The sequence below is a fragment of the Sapajus apella genome, unplaced genomic scaffold (assembly GCF_009761245.1).
Source record: "Sapajus apella isolate SASKATOON/1434 unplaced genomic scaffold, GSC_monkey_1.0 scaffold4, whole genome shotgun sequence".
In the NCBI taxonomy this organism is placed as follows: Eukaryota; Metazoa; Chordata; class Mammalia; order Primates; family Cebidae; genus Sapajus; species Sapajus apella.
In genome coordinates, this window is record NW_022436944.1 from 28,669,201 (window position 1) to 28,696,907 (window position 27,707).

Below are 27,707 nucleotides of genomic sequence, written 5' to 3' on the forward strand. Positions count from 1 at the left end.
CTGGCCTTTGTTCCGGTTCTCCTCATATGCCTGTGCAAAGGCCTTGAGCATGTCAGTTCTCTGCTCTGGTCCTTGTTCACTACAGAAGTAGGGGCCTCTGCTTTCCCATCTTCAGAGGCAAGTAGAGGTGAGTAAATGGTGAAATGATTGCCAATTGCCAAAGATCTCTAAAGTGGAAGAAAAGCTACAGCAACACAGTGTGAGGTCAGTTTATGGGCTCATGACCATCTTAATTTGTTGTTTCAGAATAAACAGAGAACTCTACTCAGCCATGACTTAATAACTTCCTCCTTCCAAGCTGCCTGAGATAGTCATGTCTCTAGGTAATAAGCTATAACTGCTCCTGTGGACTTCATGTCTGGTGTTGTTTTCTGTTTTTTAATTCTTCAGTTTTTAGCTTTTTTTTTTCTCTAGATATAAAATAAAGATATTTTCATGGAAGAAAATTTGCAAAGTACTGTAAAGTACAAATAAAAAATAAAGTATTATCTTTATATCTCCGATCAGAAGCAACTACTTAAAAATTTTTGAAATATACTTCTTTCGGCCGGGCGCGGTGGCTCAAGCCTGTAATCCCAGCACTTTGGGAGGCCGAGGCGGGTGATCACGAGGTCAAGAGATCGAGATCATCCTGGTCAACATGGTGAAACCCCGTCTCTACTAAAAATACAAAAAATTAACTGGGCATGGTGGCGCGTGCCTATAATCCCAGCTACTCAGGAGGCTGAGGCAGGAGAATTGCCTGAACCCAGGAGGCGGAGGTTGCGGTGAGCCGAGATCGCGCCATTGTACTCCAGCCTGGGAAACAAGAGAGAAACCCCGTCTCAAAAAAAAAAAAAAAAGAAAAGAAAAGAAATATACTTCTTTCTAGGATGCTTTTCAATGCACTGTTTAATAGACTTGATATTAGAAAAATATTATAATAATTTTGATGACTATATAATAGTTTATTTATATGTAAAGACTACTAGAAATATTCCCTTCATTAGATTTTTAGGTTGATCCAGTTATATTATTTTAAATAATTGATATATATCTTTGAGTATAAGTATTTATGATTATTTCCTTATGAGAAATTTAAAGAAGGAGCATTGCTGGATTAAAGAAGAAATATTTCTAGCTTTCTTTCATATTAGATCTATCTTTATGTTACCCTAAAAATATAAGTTAAAAGATAGGACAAAATATAATGTTTTCTATGTAAGGAACTTGTATGATCCTTGGTTTGCAAGTAGGACCCACCCACCCCTAGAAGTTTCTCTGAAGAAGAGTAAGTCTATGCTTTCTTTTAGCTACCCCCTGTGGCAGGGGTGACTGAGACTTCATCTTATTTGGTCTTTAGGGAGTAGCTGCACTTAGTATTGAATATTGTCGTCATGTGGATATTAAAAACCATCACTGATAGACATTTTTGAGGTATCTAAATTAAATACCCTTACTCCAGAATAGAATTGGGACACATTTAAAGCTTTTTAGTGAAATTGTGTTTCTACAATATATTATAGTATCTTACATATTGAATAATAAACTGCAAGGAAACTTTTTGCTTATCATCAACTCTTAAGGGCCTTACATGCTCATTTCACATTTATTTGGGCTCTTATGAAGAGAATACCCCCTTCCCTTTCTAGCTGTGGGTTGGGAAGTATGAAAAATCAGCTTGACATTAGCTGAAGGAATGGAATTATTCAAAAGCAGTTCTGAGGCATATGCAAATACTTAAGAGTAGAAAAATCAAAGAAGTGATGGTCCCTGATGCGGCTCTGAAATTGAACTGGCTGTGTGGTAAATGTGTGTATGTGTGAGTGTGAGTGTGTGTGTGATCCTTGAGTGTTTAGGAGCATTGGGCCACTAGTGGGGTGAGATCAGCGTTGTTGGAGGTTACAGTATATAAAGCACTAAGCACAGTACTGATTATCATGAGGACTCGATACAAAAGTTAGATAATGAAAATATGTGAGTGAATCATTGTAATCAGTCCTGAAGGTCACGTAATTGTTGGCAATGCAGTCAAAACCAAAATCCAGGTTTTTGATTCCAAGTCTATTGCTCTCTCCAGTGGAACACGTCAACTCAGAGATACCAGGCATTTTGGCAAAAATTGTGGCCGTTGCAGTAGTCAACCCTGGATAATGTCCTGTGGAGGCAGGAGGGGCCTGGATACTACCTAAGAAAAAGGTAACAGAATTGGGCATCCCATCAAAAGACTGATTAAACCCCTTGCTTGTGGACCTTAAGATAGACAGGAGTGAAGCACCCAGTAGTCAGCTACTGGGGACTCCCAGGGATTTTTATGAGTAACAATGCTGAGTCATATTTTGAGCCTGTACTCCATGGCTTGGTTCCTCCATTTCTGTCTTTGTACAAGGAGACTTCAAAATGCCCCTAAATTTTAAAAAATCTAAATCTGAATAGCTCAAAATTATATAACTAAGAACAGCTTTCTACTGATGACTTTTTAAAATCTCACTTGTTTAAAACCGAATGTAAAGTGTTTGTTTTTGCCTTTTTTTTTCCCTTCATTTTTAGGGTTTAATTATCAGCTTTCTTTGAGAACCAGAGTAATCTCTCAGACCCTCCTTTCTGTACTATATACTATTTGGTAACTAGTTAGAGAAGCTTAGAAGTTATATCTCTGAAGCTTTCTCTGGAGTTCAGGTTCAACCAAAATGAGGCAAAGCAATCAGTTTACCTGATTTCTAAGGACTCTGGGTCCTTAGAATACAAGTCTTCATGACATATGACAAATCTCCATGTTTTAGCTGGGGGACCCTGGCTTCACCAAACTAGATACCACTGCTCTGGCTATAGGAAGAGGTTTAGGGATGGGTACATTACTCAAATAATCTAAAGTATTTTGTTGGAATTTTTCTTCTATGGATAGAAGGAAAGAGATGCCTCCCTTTGGCTAGGATTCGTATAGCTGAAACATAGCTTTCTGGCTGGAAATATAAGCAGCCAACACTGCTACCCTGTAGAAAATCTTCTTGAGAAGCAATCCAACAGAGAGGAAAGCATAACTGAGATGCAGAGTCTTAATCATAACCCTTGGTTCAGCTGTGCCTGAAGCCAGCCCTGGCCTCAGATATCCCAGTTACATAAGTATTGCCCTCTTTGTCTTAAAGTTGTGCAGCTTGGTTTTCTGTCAATTCAGTGGGTCCTTTACTTGTATTATTCCATTTTCCTTACCATCCCTATTTTACAGGTAAGGAAACCGAGACTCAGAAAGCCTAACACATCTGGGAAGTGGTATGACCTGGATTTGAGGTTGGGCTGTTCTGACTCTACAGCTTATGCTATCTTTGTAGCCTGATACAGCCTGTTTATTGAGCTGGTAAACCCAACCCTTGGCAGCATCAAGAAGGCAGGCATTGGCTTTCTTGTTTTACTGGCCCACAAATAGGCCAATGATGTTAGACACTTTGGGCTGGTGTGCTTAGGGTCTGACAGGCTAAACTGGATCCTTGAACCCCATGCTGCATGCCTGGTTGCTCTAGGAACTCCTTTTCATTAAGGCTTCCCAACTTGCAGAAACCACAAACTGGTCTGGACCCACATCTAGCTGTCCTCCAGGTAGCTAGGCTGCTGCTGAGCAGAAACAGATTCTGAAAGCAGAAAAACTCCATGAAGATGCATCCAACATTGAGGTATTGGGACTTCCCACCTCCACTTCCCAAAAATTACAAAAAAAGAGCAGACGCTATTCAACTGTAAGATAACAGTGTTTTTAATATTTAAGTAACAAAACATGCAGGTTAATACTCAATGCATATATAATAAGATAGAGCAACAACAACAAAATTACAAAGCACAATCTAACTATATGGAGGCTTTCAAACAATTAAGTGTTGGATAGAGAATGTGCTAATTAAAAACCCAGCTGAGTCACACTGCACTGCCTGAGACCTGACCAGGGACTTTCTGGTGGTAGGAGAGAGAGCTCATTGTGCCCTGTGGCCTTCAACTCAAATGGATGATCTTCTACTCATATCCAGAGAACACTTAAGAATCTTCATGCTCCAGATTACCTAACCCTCCTCCCTGCTTTTCTTTTTTCTTTAGTTGACTTGTCTGCTCATCTTCTACCCAACCTGAGGCAGTGAGTTCCACAAATACTTCTTCTGGTTTGGCCTAAATCTTGCTATCTCAGTGAAAAGGGCCTCTGAGCTCACTGCTCTGATTCTTGATGAACACAACTTGTTATTATTTAATGGGGCATGATCTGGTCTTTCCCCAGTCTGTTCAGCCTGAAGACCCTTATGAGTATTCACCAATCCCCCTGGAGGTCACTTTCATATGTACTATTGATGTGAGGACTTTTCTCTCAAATAATAACCCAAAGGCCAAGTTCCCCAGCACCAATGCTGCTCTGGGTAGTTTTTAGAGATTGTTCTTACTTCAGTTTCCCAGGTGGCCTATCTGGCTTTGGAACTGGGATGGAATTCTAGTGTCCTAGAAGGAATTTCGGCTTTCTGCTCAAAAAGGCAGTGATGTAAGCATAGGAAAGATATGTGGTTGCAAAGAGCTTTCAGTTTTGCCTGAACATCTGATGGTCCAACCACTCTAGGTGAATTCAGAGAAGGGAACAGCTCTCAGAGTAACAAAACTGACCACCAGCCAGTTGTGATGGCACACACCTATAGTCCCAGCTACTTGGACGGCCAGGGTAGGAGAATTGCTTGAGTGCAGGAGTTTGAGGCCAGCCTGGAAAGTGAGACCCCATCTCTAAACAAAACAAAGCAAAACAAAACAAACAAAACCAACCACAGTGCCAGGAAAGTGCTATTCCCAACTGACAGTGGCTTGTAACCATGCAAATGTGGATATGTGTCACTTGGAAACATAACATTAAATTTAGGCTCAAATTTTTTTTTTAAGAACTGGTTTTAACCTATTTCCCAGGACTTGCTGTGTTCCACTATTTTTTATTTTTTAGACAGGGTCTTGCTATGTCAATGGCTGGAGTGCAGTGGCGTGATCATGGCTCACTGCAGCCTCAACCTATTGGGGCTCAAATGATCCTCCCACCTCAGCCTCCCGGGATGCTGGGACTTACAGGTGTATGCCACCATGACTGGCTGATTTTTTTTCTCTGTATTTTGTAGACACAGGGTTTCTCCATGTTGCCCAGGCTGGTCTCAAACTTCTGGGCTCAAGTGATTCTTCCTCCTCAGCCTCCCAAAGTGCTCGGATTACAGACGTGAGCCACTGTGCCCAAACATTATTTATTTTTTACCTGGCTTACAGTTATTATCATGTATAATCAGAGCCATACAGACCTCAAAGGGAAATAATTAGCATCAGTGAGCTTTTCATGGAATTTGTACTTAAGCGTGACTTTACAAAGTACCATATAGACAATGTCAAAGCAGTTATTTTTTCATTTCCTTCTATCCACATGTAGGGGTGAGGCTTCACAGAGACAGTGTATCATTTTACTGAAACATTATTTGTTTTAACTATATTTAGGATTTAGATTACAAAAAAAAAATTTTCTCATTCATCTAGGGTCAATTGCTGATCCATGACAGAAAGAAGACTCCAGTGGAGAGCTCAGGAAGCCGCTGGCATTCTTGCTGGAATAAGCAGAGGCCAACAGCAACAGAAAAGCTTGGTTTCCTCAATCTGAAAATTGCTTTGGTTTGGTAAGTTTTAAGATTACAGTGTAAGAAAACTCAGATCATGGGCTGGAGAGATTATAAATAACTTTCCCTTTTTGCCTCTTCTTCAGTAAATGTTTATTAGTAGCCAAGTTAGGGGTGGGGAAGCAAACGTCAAATAGCAGAAAATAATGTCTTTTGATCTACTCTTTTTTTCCTTTCAAAACTTTTCTTGGGGATAAGCTGGGAAATAGATCTTCAATGGGTTTATTGACTAGGAGGAAGAGGGGGAATCTGTCTAAATCATCAAAATGTCAGAAATTCAAAGCACATTCTCTCATCAAAGTAGAAAGTTATATTTAAAAAAAGAAATAGAGGATTGAAAATTTGAGCTATAGCATCTAATTCATAAATGATAACTTAGCTGTTTTATGATGAAATATTTAGAGACAGAGACATGAGGCTAACACCATTTGGCCTCTTCGAAGATGAAATGAAGGCTTTTCTTAACTTCCAGCTGTGAGTCAAAAGCAATAAGAAATCAAGATGGAATATCCTTGTTTTTTGGGTGAGCTCTCTTGGGGAGTTTCTTCTGCTCATGCTGAGAGGTCTTGGAGCATTACACGTAGTCGTACTTGGAAGGATGAGATTGTCCCTCGTCCTCTGTGTGGGCACCTCCATCGTATATCTTCTTGCTTTTGGTGTTGGACCCAAAGCCAGTGCTGGCCTTGAAGCCTCCAGGCTTGTAGGCGACATTGTGGCCTGAGGCATGATAAGAAACAGCTTTGTAGCTGAAAGAAAAATAAACATTCCATGATTATAGAGGTCTTTGTTAGGGGGACCAGCCTCCTATTTACCCTAGACTGTCTCAGTCTCGGCACTGAAAGTCCAGTGTCCCTGGAAACCCATCAGTCCTGGGCAAACCAGGATAGTTAGTAACCCTAGTTTTTGGTACACTGGCTTTTCTGCCTCTGCAGTGGAACAGAAGTTCTTGCACTGTTTTAGCGCCTTGCTGAGCTGAGAACAAAATCCTCTGAGAACAAGATAATTGTGATTCCAAATGGACATTTTTGGATGGTGGAGAGAGGTATCCCCAAATCCTCAGTAACTAATGAGTTCCCTCTGTTAATCAGTAAAAATAAAGCTGAACCAGAACAATGTCCCGGGGAAACATTGTGACGTCAAAGGATCATAGAATTTGTGAGCTGGAAGGCACCTATGTTCAGCCCATTGCCTCCAAGCTGCTCATTTCGTGGATGAGGTGATTGAGGCATAGAGAGATCAAACAACGTCAGCAGCAGAACCACACTGGAATCCAGCTCTCTCCACACCAGTTCAATCTAGGGAGTTATGGCAGAGTTTCTCAGCAGTAGCACTGTTGACATTTTGGAACAGATACTTCTTCGTTGTGGGACAGTTCTGTATGCCGTAGGGTGTTTAGCAGTGTCCCTGGCCTCTACCCACCAGATGCCAGTATCACTCTCCCCCATCCTCCCAAAGCTGTAACAAATAAAAATGTCTTCCCGTGTTGCTAAATATCCCCTGAGGGGCAAATTACTCCTAGTTGAGAACCATGGAGTTACAAAACAATCTTAGAAGGAACCAAGATGGATGAATTTTTCTTTCAAATAGGATCACATTTAAATCAGCCTAGGCTGAAATAGTCTCGTTCTATTCTTTAGGTACCCCCTAAAAGAGAAGGTTCAATAATCTTTAAGTCAATAAAGTTCTTCCGTATACCTAGACTATTTTTTTTTTTGGCTGCAAGTTATACATTAAAATAGACCCTGAACAAATAAAATGTCTGGTTGCAGCAGGACAGGGAGACTCACTTGGTTTCTTCTGGTGCCAGACCACGGCAGGCGATGCACATCATCACACCCCCAATTAGTGTGAGGCCTCCAGCGACCCAGCCCACAAACAGAGCTGCACCAAATGTGTACCTGGGAGGGGAGATGGTGGCTGTGAATGCTGTTGACTCAACTCTCCAGGCTCCGCCCACTGCACCTGGCTGTGCCTGCTCTTTCTGTCCTCACTTTTGGATTCCATATCCATCCCTGCCCATGCCCCTGAACACACACTCCTGTGGGTCACAGCCAACTGAACAGTAGAACTGGAACTAAAGCTAGGGGGCAAAACAGCAGGGGGATTCTAGCATCGCTCAACCAAAACATTATACATCTGATCTCTGCGAAACATCTCAGGAAAGGAGAGCTCAGCATGGAAAAGAAGTGCCTCCCCTTGGAAGTTTCCGTTTGTGTTCCTCAAAGAGCATGGGGACTGTTTGTAGAACTCTGTGAATTACTAATATGTTTAAAGTCTATGACACAAGCTAAGAACATTATACCAACAATAGGAAGACAAGCAATATGTGTGCAAACCTCTGCAACCTAAGAAAATACAATACTTTAGATGCACACACATTGGCCAGGCATGGTGGCTCATGCCTGAAATCCCAGCACTTTGGGAGGCCAAGGTAGGCAGTATCACCTGAGGTCGGGAGTTTGAGACCAGCCTGGCCAGCACGGTGAAACTCTGTCTCTGTTAAAAATACAAAATTAGCTGGGCATGGTGACAGGTGCCTGTAATCCCAGCTACTCCGGAAGCTGAGGCAGGAGAATTGCTGGAACCCAGGAGGCGGAGGTTGCAGCGAACCAAGATCAAGCCATTGTACTCCAGTCTGGACAACAGAGCAAGGCTCCGACAAAAAAAAAAAAAAAAAAAAAAAAAAAAAGCACACACATTTTAGCAGGATTAAAGTAAACAATATAAGCTTTGTGACCAAATGTAGTATTAATATGTAGGGCAAAACTGGTTAACTGAGCTCAGTCCTTGAAAAAGACCTGGGAGAAAATTTACCTAGGCTATTTTTATTTCCTTTGGACTGGGAAAAAGACAGATACTTGGTTTGAAGGCTTCTGCCTTGGGATGAAGAACCCTGCCCCCTCATCCTACCCAGTGTGGATGGGGGCTGAACAGCAGGTCTTTTCCTAGGGCTTCTCCTAGGGGGGCCCTAGGTTATTTCCTGGTGACAGCCCTGCTCCTTGATACCCCTATAGATGGTTGAATGATTGCTTAATGCTAATGAGATAACAACAATGCTACCATTTATCAAGCCCTTACTGATATTACGATAAGCACTTTTTTACTACTATTTTAATTATCCCAGTAGCCACTGTGATAGTATTTGTCACTCGCATTTTTCAGATGAAGACATTGAGGCTCAGCGAGGTTAAGTAACTTCTCCAATGACCCAGGAAGGACATGACATTGTCAGAATTCAAATTCAAGTCACTTTGACTTCAACGCTTTCATGGTTCATGCATCTTCTGGGCATGAGAGACAGTCTTCTTCCTCAATTTAGACACTCTGGGTCAAGGTTAGCAAACCTAAATACTTACCAGGCAAGAAACTTAAATGAGTGAAGTGAGCTAGATATAAGAACATATTTCATTTTATTAACAGTAATATATGGGAAAAACCCCTATAAGCATGAGTTGGGCCATTTGGGAGTAGTGGGGATTGTGGTAAACTGGACAAAGTGAGTCCTAGCCAAAAGGGCAGCTGCCTCTCAGCTGCAGAGATGGAGGCCATATAAGAATGAGGGCCCAGGGCAATGCGGCCAGATCTTCTGATGTTTTACACAAAGTTGGAAAAACAGAGTATGTGTATATGTGTGTGGGGGGGTGAAGTCTCCTTGTACTAGGCTCTAGTGGTGCTCTACCCTTTAACTGTTTCTCTGTCTCTTCCCTGGATTGCATGTTCCTTTGCCTTTACCTGCTGGCAACTGTGGCTGCCTCTGGTTTAGCCACCAAAGCCACTCTGCCCACAAGGACTGACTGGCACTGAGATATGAAAGCTCAGCTCTTTAGTTTGGAGTCGAGACAACCGTGACATATAATTCATACTGCACAGCACCCCTCAGGATCAGGCTGAGTCCAGGGCTTCACCTGAAATCGCGCCCATGCTTGGCTTTCCTTCCTTCCTGGCCGTGCCTCCCTCACCTGCTAACCAGTCTCCCTTTTCTTAACGAACTCTGGCACTGGGATCCTCTTCTGAGGATCTATTGCTGAGGAACCCAACCCTAACCCTTCTAATTTTTAAAAGTTGGCGATTGGCTCAGATTTTAAAATGAAATGTTTTCTACAAAACACCTTGCAGACTGGGTACAGTGTGAGGGCAGGCACTTTGCAGCTCTAGTACAGGGCTTAGGCTCTGCCAGTGTGACATACAATACATAATAGAGTTGGGGAACAGGAGAAAGAGGGTGTCCCAGGACCAAGTAGGGCACTGGAACCAAAGCTCCATCAAGGTGACTGCCAAGGTCTTTCTTTGCAGCTGGTCTGTCTTGTATGACTTCTGGGTGGAAAAAATGAGAAGACAAAAGAAAGGGAAAGACAGCTACCCATCCATGGAGGGAGAAGTTCAGGAAGCTTTTCAGAATTCTATAGTCTTAATTTCAGGACTGAGGCTGCCTGCCCCTGGGACAGGGGCCAATGCCAGGGAGATGGTGTGAGAGAGTGATGGCAGGTATTAGTGCTAAGTGCAAAGTGGCTAGTAGATGGCTCCTCTGGGCAACAACAGTGATCCCAAATACTCTGGGAAAGGTGGGCTCTTCTAGGTATGGCAAACAATCATTCTGGTTTGCCCATGATGGAAGAGTTTTCCAGAATGTGGAACTTATAGTGCTAAAACTGGGCAAGTCCCAGGCAGACTGGAATGAGTTGGTCATCCTACTTCTAAGTTGCACCTGCAACTAAGAGACCATGAGAGGAACATCGAGTAGGATCAGGGGAGTTTTTGGGGGCTATTTCCTTCCCATTCTTGAAATAAAGCAGAAATATGAATGGGGATTGGAGTTCCAGGGAGCCAGTGGTAATGGATTTATCACACCCTCACTCTCTGTCTGTACCCTATGTTGGTGTGGCTGGAAAAATGTCAAATGCATGCATCTAGAGATGACGGGTCACTGAGGTCTAATATTTATATTTCCTCCCAAGAACAAGATCTTTCTTTTTCAGGAATTTGTTCCAGCTTCTTGCTATGGGATATATCCCTTACTTTAAAGGGACTGAATGAATACAGGTGTTGGTATTGCTTTTCTATCTTTTAGAAGTTCTACCATCATTTAGACACCAAATTGTGGTGGGGTTTCATCTCCCTCTGCCAGATGTACCCCCTGTGAGAGTGGGGGCTTTGTGTCTCCAGCACTGTGAACATGTCTTGGCTTACAGCAGGTGCTCAATACATTTGTAGAATAAATGAATTAATGAATGAGAGAAAGAGGCAGCTGTGCCAGGAAGGAATATTACTTTTCTCAGCCATACTGCACTTTGTTAATTTCTATTCAAATGTTTACCTCTTCCTAGCCGGGTTCCTGTGATGGACTGTAGATGTAAGCTGATGTTCATTTACTTGCCTAGGTTAATAGTGCTTGTTTCATTGCCACCACAATGGGGCTTGTGTAAGAGTGTTAGATAAATACTGTGAACTGTCAGTGTATTTCAATGCAAATGTCAGATCAGCCTCAAGTCATATTACCAAGGATATTTCACTGAAATGAAGTTTATGAGTTTACAGGTGATTGTTGATTTATGAAATGGCATGGTTGTCTCTGATAAATTTTTGCTATTTCAGGCACTGACAGTCACATTAGGCACATGTGTTTAATCAGATTCTTATAACAATATTTATCATGGTGAACACCAATACCTAGATTAGGAGGTTACCTGGTCTGCACAGTCTGCACCATCCCACCCATGCCGGTGTACATGTTAGCGGTGGACATCCAGAAGTTAGTAACCAACATGTTGGCAAACACAGACACTCCAGCAATTGCACAAAGACCTGTGGGCAAAGAAAAAGAGAGCTCCAGAGCTAGTTTTAAGGAATTACAATGTTTCTGAGGTAGTTTATGCCTAAATGAGTTTAGATGAGTAGGCTGCAGAATATTGTATCCCTATAACCAAGCATTGAGTATTGAATTCTCGCTATGTGCTAAATATTGTGATAGGTGCTTATAATGGTTTGTCTCACTAACTGTAGAAGAATATGTGTGTGTACAGAAAGAAATTTTTTATGTATCTGGGGACCATAGTTCAATGGTCCAAATATTTTGGGTCTGGTTCTTTGGTAATGTCAAGATATATTCCCTTAAAATCACTTTCTAAAGCCTTGCCAATTAAATACTTTTTAGGGATCAAGTCACATGACTCTTTTAGGGTTGAAAACCTCTTTTTTTTTTTTTTAAGCTGAATTTAAGATTTCAAAAGCTTACTAAGTTTTTTTTTTTTTTAATAAAAAACCATTTTAAAAAATAGAGATGGGGTGTTTCTATGCTGCTCAGGCTGGTCCTGAACTCCTGGGCTCAAGTGATCCTCCTGTCTTGGCCTCTCAAAATGCTGACATTATAGGCATGAACCACTGCACCCAGCTAAGGACCTCTTATACTGGGGTTGGAGTGGCAGCTAAAAAGGACCTTAGCACTCATGATACACAATTGGGCCTCCATACTCAGATCATGAATCCCAGTTTGAAAAGTTCTGAGCCACATTCAGCAGTGTGAAGAGTCATGTTTTCTCTACCTAAATGATTTTGCTTTGGCATTCACAGAAGTGAGAACTCCAGGCTCTGTGTTTACCTGAGATGATGAACATGATCCCGGAGGTCAGTGTCATGTTGGCTTTGGCAGAGTCCTCCATGCTGCCAATGCGGATGCATTTCAGGGCAAAGATGGATACCAGGAGGCCAATGGCACCCAGGACGATGCTCACAATCATCAGGGCTCGCACCGCCTGCAGCATGGCTGTGGGACAAGGGGCAAGACACAAGCAGAAAAATAAGACCAGCTCAACATACTTGATTAGGCTCTGGTTTAATAAAACAAAGCAGGCCAGGCATGGTGGCTGACGCCTGTAATTCCAGCACTTTGGGAGGCCGAGATGGGCAGACCATGAGGTCATGAGTTCGACACCAGCCTGACCATTATGGTGAAACCCCGTCTCTCCTAAAAATACAAAATTAGCTGGGCGGGTGGCATGCACCTGTAATCCCAGCTACTCAGGAGGCTGAGGCAGGAGAATCGCTTGAACCCAGGAGGCAGAAGTTGTGGTGAGCCAAGATTGCGCCACTGCACTCCAGCCTGGGTGACAGAGGGAGACTCCATCTCAAATAAATAAATAAATAAATAAATAAATAAATAAAACAAAGCAACAACAACTAACCAGCACCAAACCTCTGAGAGACGGCAAAGTCCATAAACTGAATCTTGCCATTGTCAAAGGATGTGCAATTGTGGGAAATACAAAATGCATCACTTACAATTATCTGACTGATGAAGGACATGCACTGAGATGTCTACAGAATCAGAAAATTATGGATAGCTGGAACTGGGATGGCCCTTGGATTGTATCTATTTCAGTTTCCTCATTTTTAAAGCTTGATAATCTGGCATCCGGAGAGGGAAAATAGTTTGTCTAAGGTAACAGTTCAAATTACTGTTAGAGCTTATAACTGTGACTTCTAACCCAAATATTTTTCTTCTCTTGTGCTTCCATACGACCTGAAAATTTCATATAGTTGTGTCTACTTTAGGAAACTCAGAATTCATTTATAGCATATGATGAAGCCAAGGTCGTTAGGTGATATACCAAGGATACTCAATTTTGTCCGTTTCCAAAAGGAACTACTAAGATCATGGTGAGCTGTAGGTTTCAGGTGTACATAAAAAGATTGGCCAGGCATGGTGGCTCACACCACAGTGCTAGGGAGATGGTGCGAGAGAGTGATGGCCGGTAACCATCGCTGGACCATGCCTGTAATCCCTGCAGTTTGGGAGCCTGAGGCGGGCTGATCATGAGGTCAGGAGTTTGAGACCAGCCTGACCAACATGGTGAAACCCTGTCTCTACTAAAAATACAAAAGTTACCCAAGGCATGGTGGTGCATGCCTGTAATCCCAGCTACTCAGGAGGCTGAGGCAGGAGAATCACTTGAACTCCAGAGGTGGAGGTTGCAGTGAGCTGAGGTTACCCCACTGTACTCCAACCTGAGGCAACAGTGAGACTCTGTCTCAAAAAAAAAAAAAACCAATATAACAATATTAGGCCTTTCAACTGGACCAGAGTTTATCAGCAGTTCCCTTTCTAGGAATCAGTCATAGCTATAGGGCCTGCAGGGACTCTTCTGCAGGGCCCTCACCTCCAGATACATCCAAAGTTGTTTCTAGTGCATCCTTAAATTGCAGTGACTCATTGCAACAACTGTTTACTGAGCCTTCCTGACTGGCCATGGGATGACAGTAGTTAACAACAGGTCAGACGTGGTCTCTGTTGTCATGGAGCTTATGCCAAAGTGGGAAACAACAGTCACCAAGCATGTCTATTATAAGTATAATTGATTTAACAAGGAAGACAACTTAGTCCTTCATGTGTTCCAGAAGGTAAGGCCCCTAGTGTGGGTTGGTCTGGTGGAACTGAACTGCAGAGCTGTGTGGAGATACTTATGTGCTAGACACCAATTGTTTTATCCCTCCAGTATATCCCCCTTTCCCTCTTAAATCCATGATTTCCAAAGGCATTGCCATGTCTTACATCATCAGTGCTTTTTAAACTACTTAAAAATTTAAATTTCTAATCTGTCACAAATTGATGTCCTGGCAAAATACAAAGTCCCATGCTTGAGTGTCACAGACATTTCAAATTGTCACAAATGTTTAGCAATATTTATTCTTGATTTCTGTTATTTCTTGATTCTCAGAACTGTTCAGGTGGGCAGCAAATAGTTTGTGGGCCAGCTTGATACACAGGCCCGACTTTGAGTAGTAATATTGACCTTGATCTTTCAGGCCCTGAATTTATACCTGGTGCTGTGATCATGGCAAATTAATCCAGCATGGGTATCTGAGTCAAACTGGGCAGATGAGAACCTTACACAGAATGTTTGTGCTTTGGACACAGAGAGCATCAGGCCAGTCTCTCTCCAGGGGCTGAAAGCATATGATGCTGTCCTGGGAGTCCATGGTTTCCTGCAGGGGGCAAACTATTGTATAATGGCAAGCAGACCAAACCCACGAGAGAGGTAGAGAGCCCTGACAGGTTTTGAGCTCCTGACTCCAGCTTTTCCTATGGTCCACATACATGCTTTCCTTAGGTTTCAGGTGCTATCCCAGCATCATCATTATTCTTTTTTTAAAAATCCCTACCTGTTTGAAGTAATTCAGGTTGGGGTTCTGTTACTTGAAATCAAGCGGTTCTAACTTATGCAAGATGGTTTCATCAGTGTCTAGACATGCTAACCTTTAAAGCCTTATTGTTTATGCAGAGTTTCTACCCTTTCAGGCTCAAGGTCATGACCAGAGAGCTGCTGACGCCCCTTGCAGATGTGAGGGACATCTCATGCCAAGTCTTACAGCTGCAAAGAGACTGCATCCCACAATGTGGTGTCAGAGAAGAGGTAAAGGGCATCATTTTTCCTTTGTGGGCAATTGCCGATTTTTTTCCTAGTTATATAAGCAATAACTACCCATTATAAAAATTTCAGGATGACGCCAGGCGCGGTGGCTCACGCCTGTAATCCCAGCACTTTGGGAGGCCAAGCAGCTGGATCACCTGAGGTCAGGAGCTTGAGACCAGCCTGGCCAACATGGTGAATCCCCACCTCTACTAAAAATACAAAAATACTCGGGAGACTGAGGCAGGAGAATCGCTTGATCCCAGGAGGCAGAGATTGCAGTTAGCCAAGATCATGCCATTGCACTCCAGCCTGAGAAAAAAAAATGAAACTCAACCTCAAAAAAAAAAAAAAAAAAAAAAAAAAAAATTCAGGATGTATAGAAAACTATAAACAGGAAATAAAAAACAATAACCTGTTATTCCAACTCTTGGAGATAACTACTTTTAGCATTCTGATGGGTGGTTTTCCAGGAAGGAATTTTTTAAAAGGAGAAGCAAAACCCTGATGAGGCTCCTTACTTCCCTCCCCACCTCCCGCCGTCACCCAGACCCAAGGGAGCAAGTCAGAAGCCAACTAGAAATGCAGATGGAGACCTTGCAGAGTTTTAACTAGAAGGGGATTGTGGGGTACAATCAAAGGAGGTGCCATTCCTACCCTCAGTGAGACCAGTTAGTAGTACCCAGGCAAAACTAAAATTTGGGAATAGAAAAGAAACAGGAGAAATGATTAACACTTTTTCTCTTTGAAGGAGATACTGAGGGAATCTGCCTATACAGCCATAGGCAAAAGGCTCAGAGGAAACTGGAAACAGAACAGAAAGTTCTATCCTGCCCTAGTTTTCACAGGAGTTGCTACTTTTGATTGAAAGCCAGTAAGAAATTTTCAGACATTAAAAAATGTAATCCATGGGGGAAAAACCCTACAGTGTAGGTAATATAATTATCATCATTTTATGGTTGAAGAAATGGAGTCTCAGGTGAAGTAACTTGCCCAAGGACACACATCAAGGGAAAGGAGGCAGAGCTGGGGGTCAAATCCAGAACTGCCTCAAAATCAAGGCGGGTGGATCACCTGAGGTCAGGAGTTCAAGACCAGCCTGGCCAACATGGTGAAACCCTGTCTCTACTAAAAATACAAAAACTTAGCCGGGCCTGGTGGTGGATGCCTGTAATTCTAGCTATTGGGGAGGCTGAGGCAGGAGAATCGCTTGAACCCAGGAGGCGGAGGCTGCAGTGAGCCAAGATTGTGCCACTGCACTCCAGCCTGGGCAACGAAAACAAAACTCCGTCTCAAAAAAAACCAAAATCATTACTTTTCCATCACAACACATTGCTTTGAGGCACCTTATTCTGGAAAAACAGGTAGAATCCTGGCTTCCATCAAGGTGCAAGGATCTATAAGTGCGTACAGAATGTATCCTCCAAACTTGGACACTCTGAAATGTATGCTACGAATGTGGAAGGAAACATTCTCCAAATCATCTTAGGGAATAACCTGGCCTGGTAGATTATTTATAAATGTGACTGTCAGGATAGCAGCATTCCCATCTCCTCCAGTAGTCCTGCGAGAGAACTCTCTCCAGTCACCTTGCGAAGATTTCCCTCTCCCATAACAGCCAACATTAGTGGAGCTGCCAGAAGGTGTGTATCATAAAGCAATTTGTCATGCCAGAAAATTGGCAATCAATGAGAAATATTGAAAAAAGGAGTTAGATAATGTAGAACTTGTTAAAGTGCCTTCTGCCTTAGCAGGCTTCTCACCAGATAGGTCTGAAGTATGAATGACAGTGCCCAGCTATTCTAGTTCTATCCCGTTGATCTTCATAAACTTGATTCTGATTCTCTTCTCCCTAAAGAAGCTTCTGTTTTAATGTTGCTTCTCTGCTGGGAAGAGAATTCTACAAATAATGATCATCAGTCTTGGTCCTACTAGCAACTCTCATGGGTGCAGGTGCCAGTAAGTGGGAGGAAATTAGCTCTACCACTCATTGCCAGAAACCCCCATGCACAGAGATGCATGGTGGTGAACTGACCTTCCCCTCCACCTGCATGGTCCTACCCTCTGGGATCCTATTCTTCTCTGTAGATAAGCAAACAGAGAAAACTTCCCCAAAGCAGGTAGCAGGTAGGTTTCTTTTTTAGCCATTCTGTCTCTTACTTGATATTCTGATCAAGAGGCTTATCAGCTGATAACAGGTGAGTCAACAGGCTCTAAAGGCTGATTCCCTGCACCAAAGGTGTGACTACAGCATTCTTCCCAATGAACAATGAAGTGTTATCAGACCTGAAGGGTGGGCAGGATTCAGGGCTGAAAGAAGCAAACAGAGAAATGGGAACTCAGTGTTCCCTCCCTGCTGCAAAATACCTTAATCCCACAAGTAGTTGTGGACTGACAGGTGAGGTGCCCTTGGGTGTGGTTTTTCAACTCAGGCTGCACCTGAGCATCTTCTGGGGGAACTTTTAAAGAAATATTAATGTTTGTCCTCACCCCCAGAGATTTTCATTTAATTATTCAATAACAAAATTTCAAGGAATAATGTGAGAAAATGACTTTCAAGGAGGGCTCAGCAGAGGTACTCAGAGTGGAGAGCTGAGCCGAAAGGGAGTTCCCAGGGGCTGGGATCACGAAGTGGAAGTGGGAGTGAGGCTGATGGGAAAGCAGTTCACCAGCAGCCAAAGGCCTGGACTGGGGCCGTGGTGGGGTGGGGGATGGGAGGAGTCATACCTTCAGGCATAGCTTTGTCCTAGACTGGAGACAATAGGGCCAATGGAGGAGCCCACAGAAGGGGAGCACAGAAGATGGTAGTCTGAGGTCAGACCCCAGAGGAAAGAATAAGATGGGAGAGACTAGATTCTCTAGATATCCCAGGGAATCAACACAGAGGTCCTTTGTACCTTGTAAAATTCTACGGAACAGTGTGACACCAGGTGAGTGTTATTAGGTAAGTCATTTAAGCTCAATGAAAATGAGTCCTGGCCGGGCACAGTGGCTCACACCTGTAATCCCAGCACTTTGGGAGGCCAAGGCAGGTGGATCAACTGAGGTCAGAAGCACGAGACCAGCCTGACCAACGTGGAAGAAACCCCGTCTCTACTAAAAATACAAACTTAGCTGGGTGCCATTGGGGGCTCCTGTAATCCCGCTTGAATCTGGGAGGCGAGATCACGCCATTGCACTCCAGCCTGGGCAACAAGAGTGAAACTCTGTCAAAAAATAAGAAAATGAGTCCTCCATTCTGGAGTGAATCAAAGATATCTCTTGCTTAGATGTGTGAGGATCAGATGCTACTTGACGCCAGCATAAACCTAAGCCAGGCTCAATAAATATCAGTTTCCTCTTCTTCCCTAAAGAGAACATGCCCATGGCAGCTCCACACAGCTTTGACTTGTACTAACTGTATACAAACCTGAATCCTCTCACATGATGATTAAATATGGTTGAGGATTTGAAACAGCCACGTTTGTGAACTGCTGTGGGCAAGAGGGGAAGGAAGTTTGAAAAGAGGAAGAAAAGAAAGACCTGGACCTCACAGCACCTAAGTAGTGGGGAAGATCAGGAAAAATGAACACAAGACTCGCCAGGAGCAGGGGAGCCAGCTGATGGGAGAGACAGCACAGGTGGGTTTCTATCCTCACTGACCTTCCTCTTCACCTCTGTTGTGATTTGAATGTGTGTTTTCCTCCAAAATTTATATGTTGAAGCTACGAGGTGAGGTTTATAGGAGGTACCCTCAGGAAAGACATTAGTGCCCTTATAAAAGGCCTTGAGGGAGCCTGTTTCTCTTTTGCTCTCTGTCCCTTCTGCCATATGAAGACACAGCAAAAGGCACAATCTTTGAAGAGTGTGAACCCTTACCAGACACGGAATCTGCCGACACCTTGATCTTGGACTTCCCAGCCTCCAAAACTGAGAATAAATTTCTGTCGTTTGTATATGGCCCAGGCTAAGGTAATCTTGTTATAGTAGCAGGAACCGTCTAAGACATCCTTTAAGGTGAGATTCAACTACAGCTCTGATATATCTCCCCACCAAGAAATGATGCTGCACCACTGACTAGGCCACCCTAGGGCATGATGCTTTGTGGTAGCTGCCCCGTCGTCTATGGGGACGACAACAGCTGCAAGCTGAGCAGGTGTTCTGGTTCCTAGCTTTTGGCATTCTGACTCCTAGCTTTTCTCATTGAGAAATCACATCAAGCAGCCTCATTTACCTAAGTTGCAGGTTCTCTTAAGCTGTGTAGACCTGTTCTCAGCTCCCTGTGGTGTCTTCTTCATATGGACAACAATGTGTAAACATTTAGATGTTTGTCCACATATTTGTAGAGGCATGCTGATGCTAAAATATTTTTCTCTTTTGAAGAGAGGGAAAGCAGCTTGACTGAAAACCAATAGACTCCCCAACTTTATAACTAACTTATAATCACTTCACCTTCTAGGGGTGATTTCTTCTACCAGAAAATGGGGAAAGGCAAACTGGTTTCACAACCAGTGAAACCATTCAGCCAACAGCAAGAAGAAATAAACAGACAAGCTCCTTTAAAAAGGACACTTACAAGAAGTCTCATTTTTTTTCCCCTTATGGATTTTTGATTTAGATTTTGTGAAACTGTTCTCTGGTTAAATGTGGTTTGGTTTAAAACCTCATTCCTGTGTGTGTGTGTAAATATGAGTTACAGGTTGATAGGAAACTCTGTAGCTCTCCAGTGGCTGTTGTTTTTACACACTGAAGCAGAAAGGGGAAAATGTAGCTAGTCATATAAAAAAATCAAGACCCCCAGTGCCTGCAAAGGGGCTGAGATACAGTGAGGTGCTCAAAACATGGGTAGGATGGGGATGGGAAGGGAGAACACAGGACCCTAAGTAATCTACTTTGGATATTTGAATTCATAAAATATGCTTGATTTTGGTGGAAAAAAAGTCTAGAAGATCAAATGTCCTGTTTGAGAGCTCTGAGTGATGCAGACACAGCAGTGATGATTTGGTAATGCCAAGAGCTAGATCAAATGGATCACAGAACACTTTTTGTTTTTTTTAAAGACAGAGTCTCACTCAATTGCCAGGCTGGAGTGCAGTGGTGCAATCTCAGCTCACTGCATCCTCCACCTCCCGGGTTCAAGCAATTTTCCTGTCTCAGCCTCCCGAGTAGCTGGGACTACAGGTGCCTGCCACCACACCTGGCTAATTTTTTCATATTTTTGGTGGAGACTGGTTTTCACCATATTGATCGGGCTGGTCTTGAACTCCTGACTTTAGGTGATCCACACGCCTTGGCCTCCCAAAGTGCTCAGATTATAGGTATGAGCCACCACGCCCGGCCCAGCACTTTCATGTAAATCTTACTGTGAGGCATTTCACAAATATAGAAAATGAGGTCCAGAGATGTAGGTGGCCAAGCTGTGCCCTTGATTCCAGCTCACTTCCCTCTAATTGTAAGGCTTACCACTGTACCAAATTTAGTTCAAATGCTTGCAAATACTTTAGAAAAAGCATTACTTGACTGTGACATCAAGCCAGGGACATGATGGAGCCAGGGACATGAGTTTGCTGTATCTTTGCCCCTTCTCCATTCTGCTCATTCTTGGCGCTTTGCTCTTCCCTTCCACTGTTTCCAGGAAAGGCATGTGTGAATGGGGTGCAAGTCATCCATGCTTTAAACTTAGTTAATACTCCTAAGTCGCATCATTGATTATATTGTTACAAATGGGTCAATGCCCATATACCCCCTGCTCTTATTGTGCTCAAGCCTAGACCAAACTCTTCAATTCTGAAGGCAGCGCATTCCTGCCTTTAGAAACAAGGTCTGGGCAGGGGAAAAGAACACAGACTTGGAAGTCTTTCAGCCTTGTGTTCACCTCCTGCTTCTGCCATCTTCTATTCACAGGACTTTGCGCATGTCCTTCCCTCACCCCCAGCCTCCAACTTTTTAAATCTAAAGCTAAGACATATTTTCCAGATTTTTGTAAAGATGAAGCTGAAGAGTCAATATGTAGTTCAATAATACATGGTGGTTATTTTTATTTCTGGCACTGTCCTCAGAGCCCTGCATGCTGTATTGACTGTGTGGAATGCAATGAGATTGAATCTTGAGCTATCACTTATACAGAGCTGGTAATATACAAGTATATAGTCCTGCTACCACCACCATTTACCTCTTTAATCTATCTGTAATTTACATAATACAGCTTGTTGCATTGAATTACATTCTTCTATAGCTGTAAGTTCCAAAGAGACATGATACGTTTTTGTCAGACAAATGAAAAGTTAAGTGAGAGTTTGCAAGAGCAGAGATTGTACTTAGGAAGAATTTAATAACTGGTAATGGGCCGGGCGCGGTGGCTCACGCCTGTAATCCCAGCACTTTGGGAGGCCGAGGCGGGTGGATCACGAGGTCAAGAGATCGAGACCATCCTGGTCAACATGATGAAACCCTGTCTCTACTAAAACTACAAAAAAATTAGCTGGGCATGGTGGTGCGTGCCTGTAGTCCCAGCTACTCAGGAGGCTGAGGCAGGAGAATTGCCTGAACCCAGGAGGCGGAGGTTGCAGTGAGCCGAGATTGCGCCATTGCACTCCAGCCTGGGTAACAGAAGCGAAACTCCGTCTCAAAATAAAATAAAATAAAATAAAAACTGGTAATGATTATTGTAATTATTTACTATTTTTTCGAGGTGGGATCTTGCTCTGTTGCCCACGTTGGAGTGCAGTGGCATCATCATAGCTCACTGCAGCCTTGAATTCCTGGGCTCAAGTGATCCTTCTGCTTCAGCCTCCTGAATTACTAGGCTTACATTACAGGTGTAAGCCACTGTACCCAGTGATGATTATGATTATTAACTAAAGTATTATAGGTATCTGCCTTGTATCTTTCTAGAAACACTTTAAGGCTTACTTTTCTACTAAAGGGTGCTACTTTTCTGGGTTCTAGGTCAAAATTAAACTCTCTGGGAGAATCATTGCAAACTTACATTTCTCCCTCCAGGCATTTCATCCAGCTCCTCTGCTTCAGGTCTCTCTTCCCCAGGTCTCTTGTCATGCACAAGAAAATACTTTAAACAGCTGTTTCTGATGGGAAGTTAGGCATTAGGTCCTGGCTGATTGTTACTCCTTCTGGCTCCTTTAGGAGCTGCACAAGTGTCCTCTAGGGCTGTTTTATCTCCTGGCATTGTTGCCTTTAGCTTTTGAATTTCTTTCAAGCTTTTTCCTCCTGGTAATCTTCCTGCCCATTCTTATACTCTTTAAATATTTTTTGTTTGTTTGTTTTTGTTTTTTGAGACAGAGTCTTGCTCTGTCACCCAGGCTGGAGTGGAATGGCGCGATCTTGGCTCACTGCAACCTCAGCTTCAGGGGTTCAAGCAATTCTCCTGCCTCAGTCTCCCAAGTAGCTGGGATTACGTGTGCCCACCACCATGCCTGGATAATTTTTTTTGTATTTTTAGTAGAGATGAGGCTTCACCGTATTGGCCAGACTGGTCTTGAACTCTTGACCTAAGGTGATCCACCCACCTTGGCCTCCCAAAGTGAAGGGATTACAGGCGTGAGCCACTGTGCCTGGCCTAAATATTTTTTAAAAAATAATTTATTTTTAGAGATGGATGGAGTTTCCCTTTGTTGCCCAAGATGGAGTACAGTGGCATGATCACAGTTTACTGCAGCTTCTAACTCTAGCTCCAGTGATTTTCCTGACTCAGCCTCCCTAGTAACTAGGATTACAGGCATATAACACTGCCCAGCTAGTTTTAAAAAAAATTATATGTGCTATAGAGATGGGGCTCATTTTGTTGCCCAGGTTGGTCTTGAACACCTGGCCTCAAGCAATCCTCCCACCTTGGCCTCCCAAAGTGCTGGGATTACAGGTTAAAGCCACCACTCCCAGCTCCTGTCCATTCCTTATCTAAGTCATGAAATAGACATTTGTATTTTGGGGTGCCAATTTGTAGTGTAGCCACTCCTGCTGCACGAGGACTGTCTGCTTCTAAGTCCATACTCTCCTTGAAGGCCACAGATTTTCAGTGATTTAAAGTACCTCATTTCCCGCAAACTCAATCCCAAGAAGTGGTTTTCCTGGCTTTTGGTGGACTCCTCTTTTCTCAACTCAGATAGGCAGAACTAGGGTACACCTCTGTGGTGGCTGCTGGGAACTGTCCCCCAGTCCCCAAGCTGGCTCAGCCCGGCTTGACATTTCACAGCACAGCTGGGAAATAGGACACAGAGCAGCATCTACTTCCCCTCCCCCAGGCCTCAGTGCTTCTTGTGGGCCATGCTGGGTTTTGTGGGAGTTGCAAGCCACGCACATCAGAGTCCTCTGGCCATAAGCTTACCGACAGCGCTTACCAATGGATGGTCTTATGACCAGCAGTTTCCAAGAGCCCTCAGTGCATTGCTGCTGGTCCTGACATTCACATTTGCTGTCCTCTAGATGGGATTTGAGGAAGTTGTTTCTTCTAGCTTCCCTAAAATCCTTCTCAGAGAGCCAAGGACCTGTCCTTTTGTGGGTCTGAAACATCTTAGGGTTCCATGAGTGGCAACTGGGTTTCCTCTCTAAGAGGTCTTTGTCTGGCCTGACATGGAATAACAGTACCTAGCACCACCAACTCTCCCACCTCATTTCCTCCCTCTCTCCCTCTCTCCTTTCTTCCTTCTCTCCCTCTCTCCTTCACTCACTGTTCCTTTCTTCCTCCTTACATTTTGAAAAAAATGTGCTTTTTTTCCACAGCCATATTTACATTCCTCTGATGTGAAATGCCAGGGAATTTTTACATTTCAGAAATTTACCTCAAACCCCTCCTCTTTCCTGATTCCAGGCCATCCCCTCCAAAATGTCTAGCTCTGAAATTACGCACTATATATTATCTTGAATCAGATGATAGTTTCCACATATAATTCAATCATATTTGTTTGAATATAAATTAATGGTATATCTTCTTTTGCAGTCTCATTGGGTTTGACTCTTTGGTGTTCAAGGAATTATCTGTCTCGTAGAACTGAAATTTGTGTGGTTGATATGTTGCAGCCCAGGCAGTTAGTATTCAAATGCTCCCTGTGGTAGAGACAGTAGGTGCTCACCAAATAGCTATGTGTTCCTACATCTCCCAGCTCCTGGGGCCATATGCCTAGTTCTGGCCAATGCACTGTGAGTGACATGTTACTTTCAGATTGAAGTAGTTAAGAACTGTTCCTCCTTCAAGCCTTTCTTCTCTTGCCCCAGCAACTTTGAATAGTGTAGCTACAAGGAGACTGCTCTTCCCACAGTGGACTTTATGTGAGGAGTAAGTAAACTTTTGTTGCATTAAGCCATTGAGATGTTTAGGTTTGTTTGTTGCAGCAGCAGACATTAACTGCTCTGACTAACAGAGTCCCTGAACTCTAGCCTCTGCCACACAGTAGGCATGCAAGAGATATTTGTTAAATACATGATTTGATGAACAAATGAATCTGTTCCAGGCAGGAGGAGGACCAGGTCCTTTTCTATATATGGAGCCATAATAGCCAAAAATTTGTAGTACAAAAACAATTTACTGTCCTTTTTGGGGGAAGACCTTGACCTGTTTTTTGTTCAATGGCTTGCATAAACACTTAAAATGAACTATTCATACAATTTAATTCAACTTAGTTTATCAATCCTTTGCTGAATACTCACTCTACCAGGCCCTTTTCTGGGAATGGGGGAAATAATTGTTATCTAGCTGAAGGGACCTGCCACATAGAAGCTGAATGAGACAAATGTACAAACAACCAAGTTAATAAGCTGAAGTTCAGACTCAAACAGAACCTCCTTTAGTGAAACTGTCCTCATTTCCTCCCCTCCTGACTCTTCCTACTGAATAATCACTTTCTACCTAGTACTCCAAACACCTGTGTCAAAGCCCCATGACACGTGTTGCCCTTGCTTTGATTTTTATGCACATGCCTGTCCCCTCCACTGGAATTTATGGTGCCGTCAAGGCTGGTTTTGTGTTGTGTACTCTTTGTAGGTATGCAATAAATGCTTTTGAGATTTGAGAGCAGTGTCATGAGGGATGAATATTCTCAATGCTATGATAATGCTCCGGGCTTGGTACAGAGACTTGGAATCCTATTCAATTTGGGGGCTTGAGGAGGTTTTGGGGAAGATTAGTGAGAGGACAGTTGAGGTGGTAGAGGGGGGCATTCAGGAAAGCGGGAGCAATGGGTGTCCAGGACCAAGTCCAGGGTATACTGAAAGGACAGAAGAAACAGGATAGGGGAAGAGGATTAGTAAGAGACCACCAGGGAAGGTAGGTGAGGGGTTAGGAAAGCTTGGTGTTGGGCTGTTATGTGTGCAACTAATTAAGCTTGGAATGGGGAACCATGGAAGGTGCTTGGGTTTTGAAATGTCTAAGGAGATGAGAACTAAGAACTGGGGGTTGGCGATTGAAAGACTCCCCCCTCATCCTCTGCCATGTCAAAAAAGCAAACATTCTAAAGAGATGAAGGATACAAACCACACTGAGAAAGGTTAAGGGTGAGAGGTAGAAAAATTTAGTCTTTTAATTTGGTTGTCAGTGACTCAGGAGAGGGACAGGACTTGACAATGATTAGGATTAACAGATTTCCCCGGAAAGGAGGCCATATGCATAAGTGAGGAGAAGAGATGAAAGAGGCAAGAAGGAGGGGGGCTGATCAGCAGGGCATGATGTGGCATGAGGCCTTCAGAGCCCTGCTGGAGAGGTTGACCTTAGCAGGAAAGCGGGGGCGGGGGGGAATCTTGTTCTGTCAAGGGGGAGAGAAGGAGTTATGATGGGTCTTGGAGATAGGATCCGTTGATGGAACAGGAGTGACAAGTCACAGTGGAAGCAATGGGGTTTGCCCATTTAGGAGAGTGGGAATATTCAGGAACCCCATGTATGCAGACTGCAATACAGAGTGAGCAAGAGATTGATCATATGTCGTGGGACCCTGAGAAGAGGTTATTGAACATGAAGTCATAGGATATCATGCCTTAATTTTGAATATGAAGACAATCCTTTTTCTCCATATGATAGTTAAAATTAGACATAACTAGCAACTCAACACTCCAGGTCCCATTTCCTGCGTCTCGTCTCCCCACTCCCACTGCAGCCGAATCCCTCCTCAGTCTGGTTCTCTTTCTTCTGGCCAGGTTCTACCTCCCTCGCTTCCTAAACAGGTCTTTCCACGGAGTCTGTGATCCTGTTGATCCTGCAACGAGTAGCTTCCAAACAATGGAGTAAACAACCCAATTCTACTCTGACACCCATCTTCCATTTCTTCCTGAAAATGAACTTGGATTAGTTGAATTGCTTTTCACAATTCAATTCAGTTTCAAGGGCTCTGCAGCCTCTTCAGAATTTCTTGCAAATGTATTTCCATCTACTTGTTTATAAAGGTATTTGTTTCAGAGAGGCAGAGCCTAACATGTTCTCCTTTCTCCATCACACGCACATCTGGGTCACCCCTTGGAGCCACTAATTAGCTTGATCTATTATTTTCTTGTTTGCTTTTAAAAAATACAAATAGAGCTCCCATATTATTCAGAATGCAAAGTTGCTATGATGCATATTTGAAGTTATTATCTGCATTAAAAGCAGAGGTTTAATTTATTTCATCTTTAGGGGTGAAAGGATGTCACACTGTAATTATATTTATATTTTGATATTATTATATAATTATAATTATGTAATTATGTTTTGATATACATTGATTTTCAGGACAGTATACCAGATAATACAAATGCAGAAAAAGGATATTTATAATTTAATGGCAATATTCTTTTTGGCACCTATAGAGACTCCAACTTTGAAAAATTTAATTGAATTGGAAAGAAAATTAAATTAAAAACAAAATACTCAGCATCCTGCTTCCCTACTCCCATGTACCTGCAGGCAGGAGCAAGTCACATGCACATGTGTAATGCACACAATTTGTTTTCTCCTTGAGAAACATGAGTTTTTTCCAGGTATCATGAATGTACCCTTAGAATAGACCCATTCTTCTCGAGCCTGCCTGCTTACTAGCGATTCCTTCGCCCTGAATATGAATCCTCCCATTTTCTCCAGTATGACTGTTGCCCTATTTGACACAAACCAACTTCTCTTACACCTTTCATTCTGAGCTAAAGCTGCCAGGGTTCTCATCTAGATGTGGGAGTGGGGCTCAGCACAAACACCCCACCGGGCTCTCCCGGCCCTGCCCCGGGGTGCGCGGTGCCTACCTGGAAGGCCCAGGATGGTGAAATAGGGCCTGCACTCGGTGAACCCCGAGCTCTGTCTCACGCAGCTCCTCCAGAGCCCTTCGTACTGGAACACGGAGGTGACGGGGTTGTCATACAGGTCCTGGGTGCTCCACATGTCCATCCCGGTGGCCGCGATGCAGCCCGCCAGCCCCAGAATGGACAGGAGGAACGCCACCACTTGGCATGTGGTGGTGGACATGGCACCGGCCCGCCAGCCCTGCCGCCTGCGAGGAGCTGCCACCCACCTGCCGCCGCTGGGAGCTCTTCTAATCAGATGGTTTCCCTAGGCGCTCAGTATTTGCTCACAGTGTTTTCCTTAGATAGCTCAGTTTCACTCTTGGTTCAAGGGCATTATTTTTACATTTGTTAGAGAAGCCGCCCCAAGAGGCACTTGTCTGCGCTTCGCAGGCTGGGTGGTTTCGGGCAGAGCCGTGCCAGGGTGCAGAAG

At 43.4% G+C, this 27,707-nt stretch overlaps 1 protein-coding gene across 1 annotated transcript; it reads right to left on the minus strand.

Annotated features, from left to right (window-relative positions):
• Positions 1–3,706: 3,706 nt before the first annotated feature.
• Positions 3,707–27,653, minus strand: CLDN18 (claudin 18). Its single transcript, XM_032265551.1, has 5 exons — positions 27,239–27,653; positions 12,241–12,405; positions 11,330–11,447; positions 7,433–7,543; positions 3,707–6,391 (listed from the first exon to the last, which is right to left on the minus strand). The coding sequence occupies exons 1-5, from the start codon at positions 27,456–27,458 to the stop codon at positions 6,220–6,222; spliced, it is 786 nt and encodes a 261-aa protein (XP_032121442.1). The 5' UTR covers positions 27,459–27,653; the 3' UTR covers positions 3,707–6,219.
• Positions 27,654–27,707: the final 54 nt, after the last annotated feature.

What these genes read in the sequence shown, in the direction of transcription:
- CLDN18 (XM_032265551.1), bottom strand. Translation starts at nt 27,458, where the DNA reads ATGTCCACCACCACATGCCAAGTGGTGGCGTTCCTCCTGTCCATTCTG. An exon ending in GATCATGTTCATCATCTCAG is followed by an intron (nt 11,448 to 12,240) that starts GTAAACACAGAG and finishes CTTTGCCCACAG; the next exon opens with GTCTTTGTGCAATTGCTGGA. An exon ending in GTGCAGACTGTGCAGACCAG is followed by an intron (nt 7,544 to 11,329) that starts GTAACCTCCTAA and finishes CTCCCCTCCCAG; the next exon opens with GTACACATTTGGTGCAGCTC.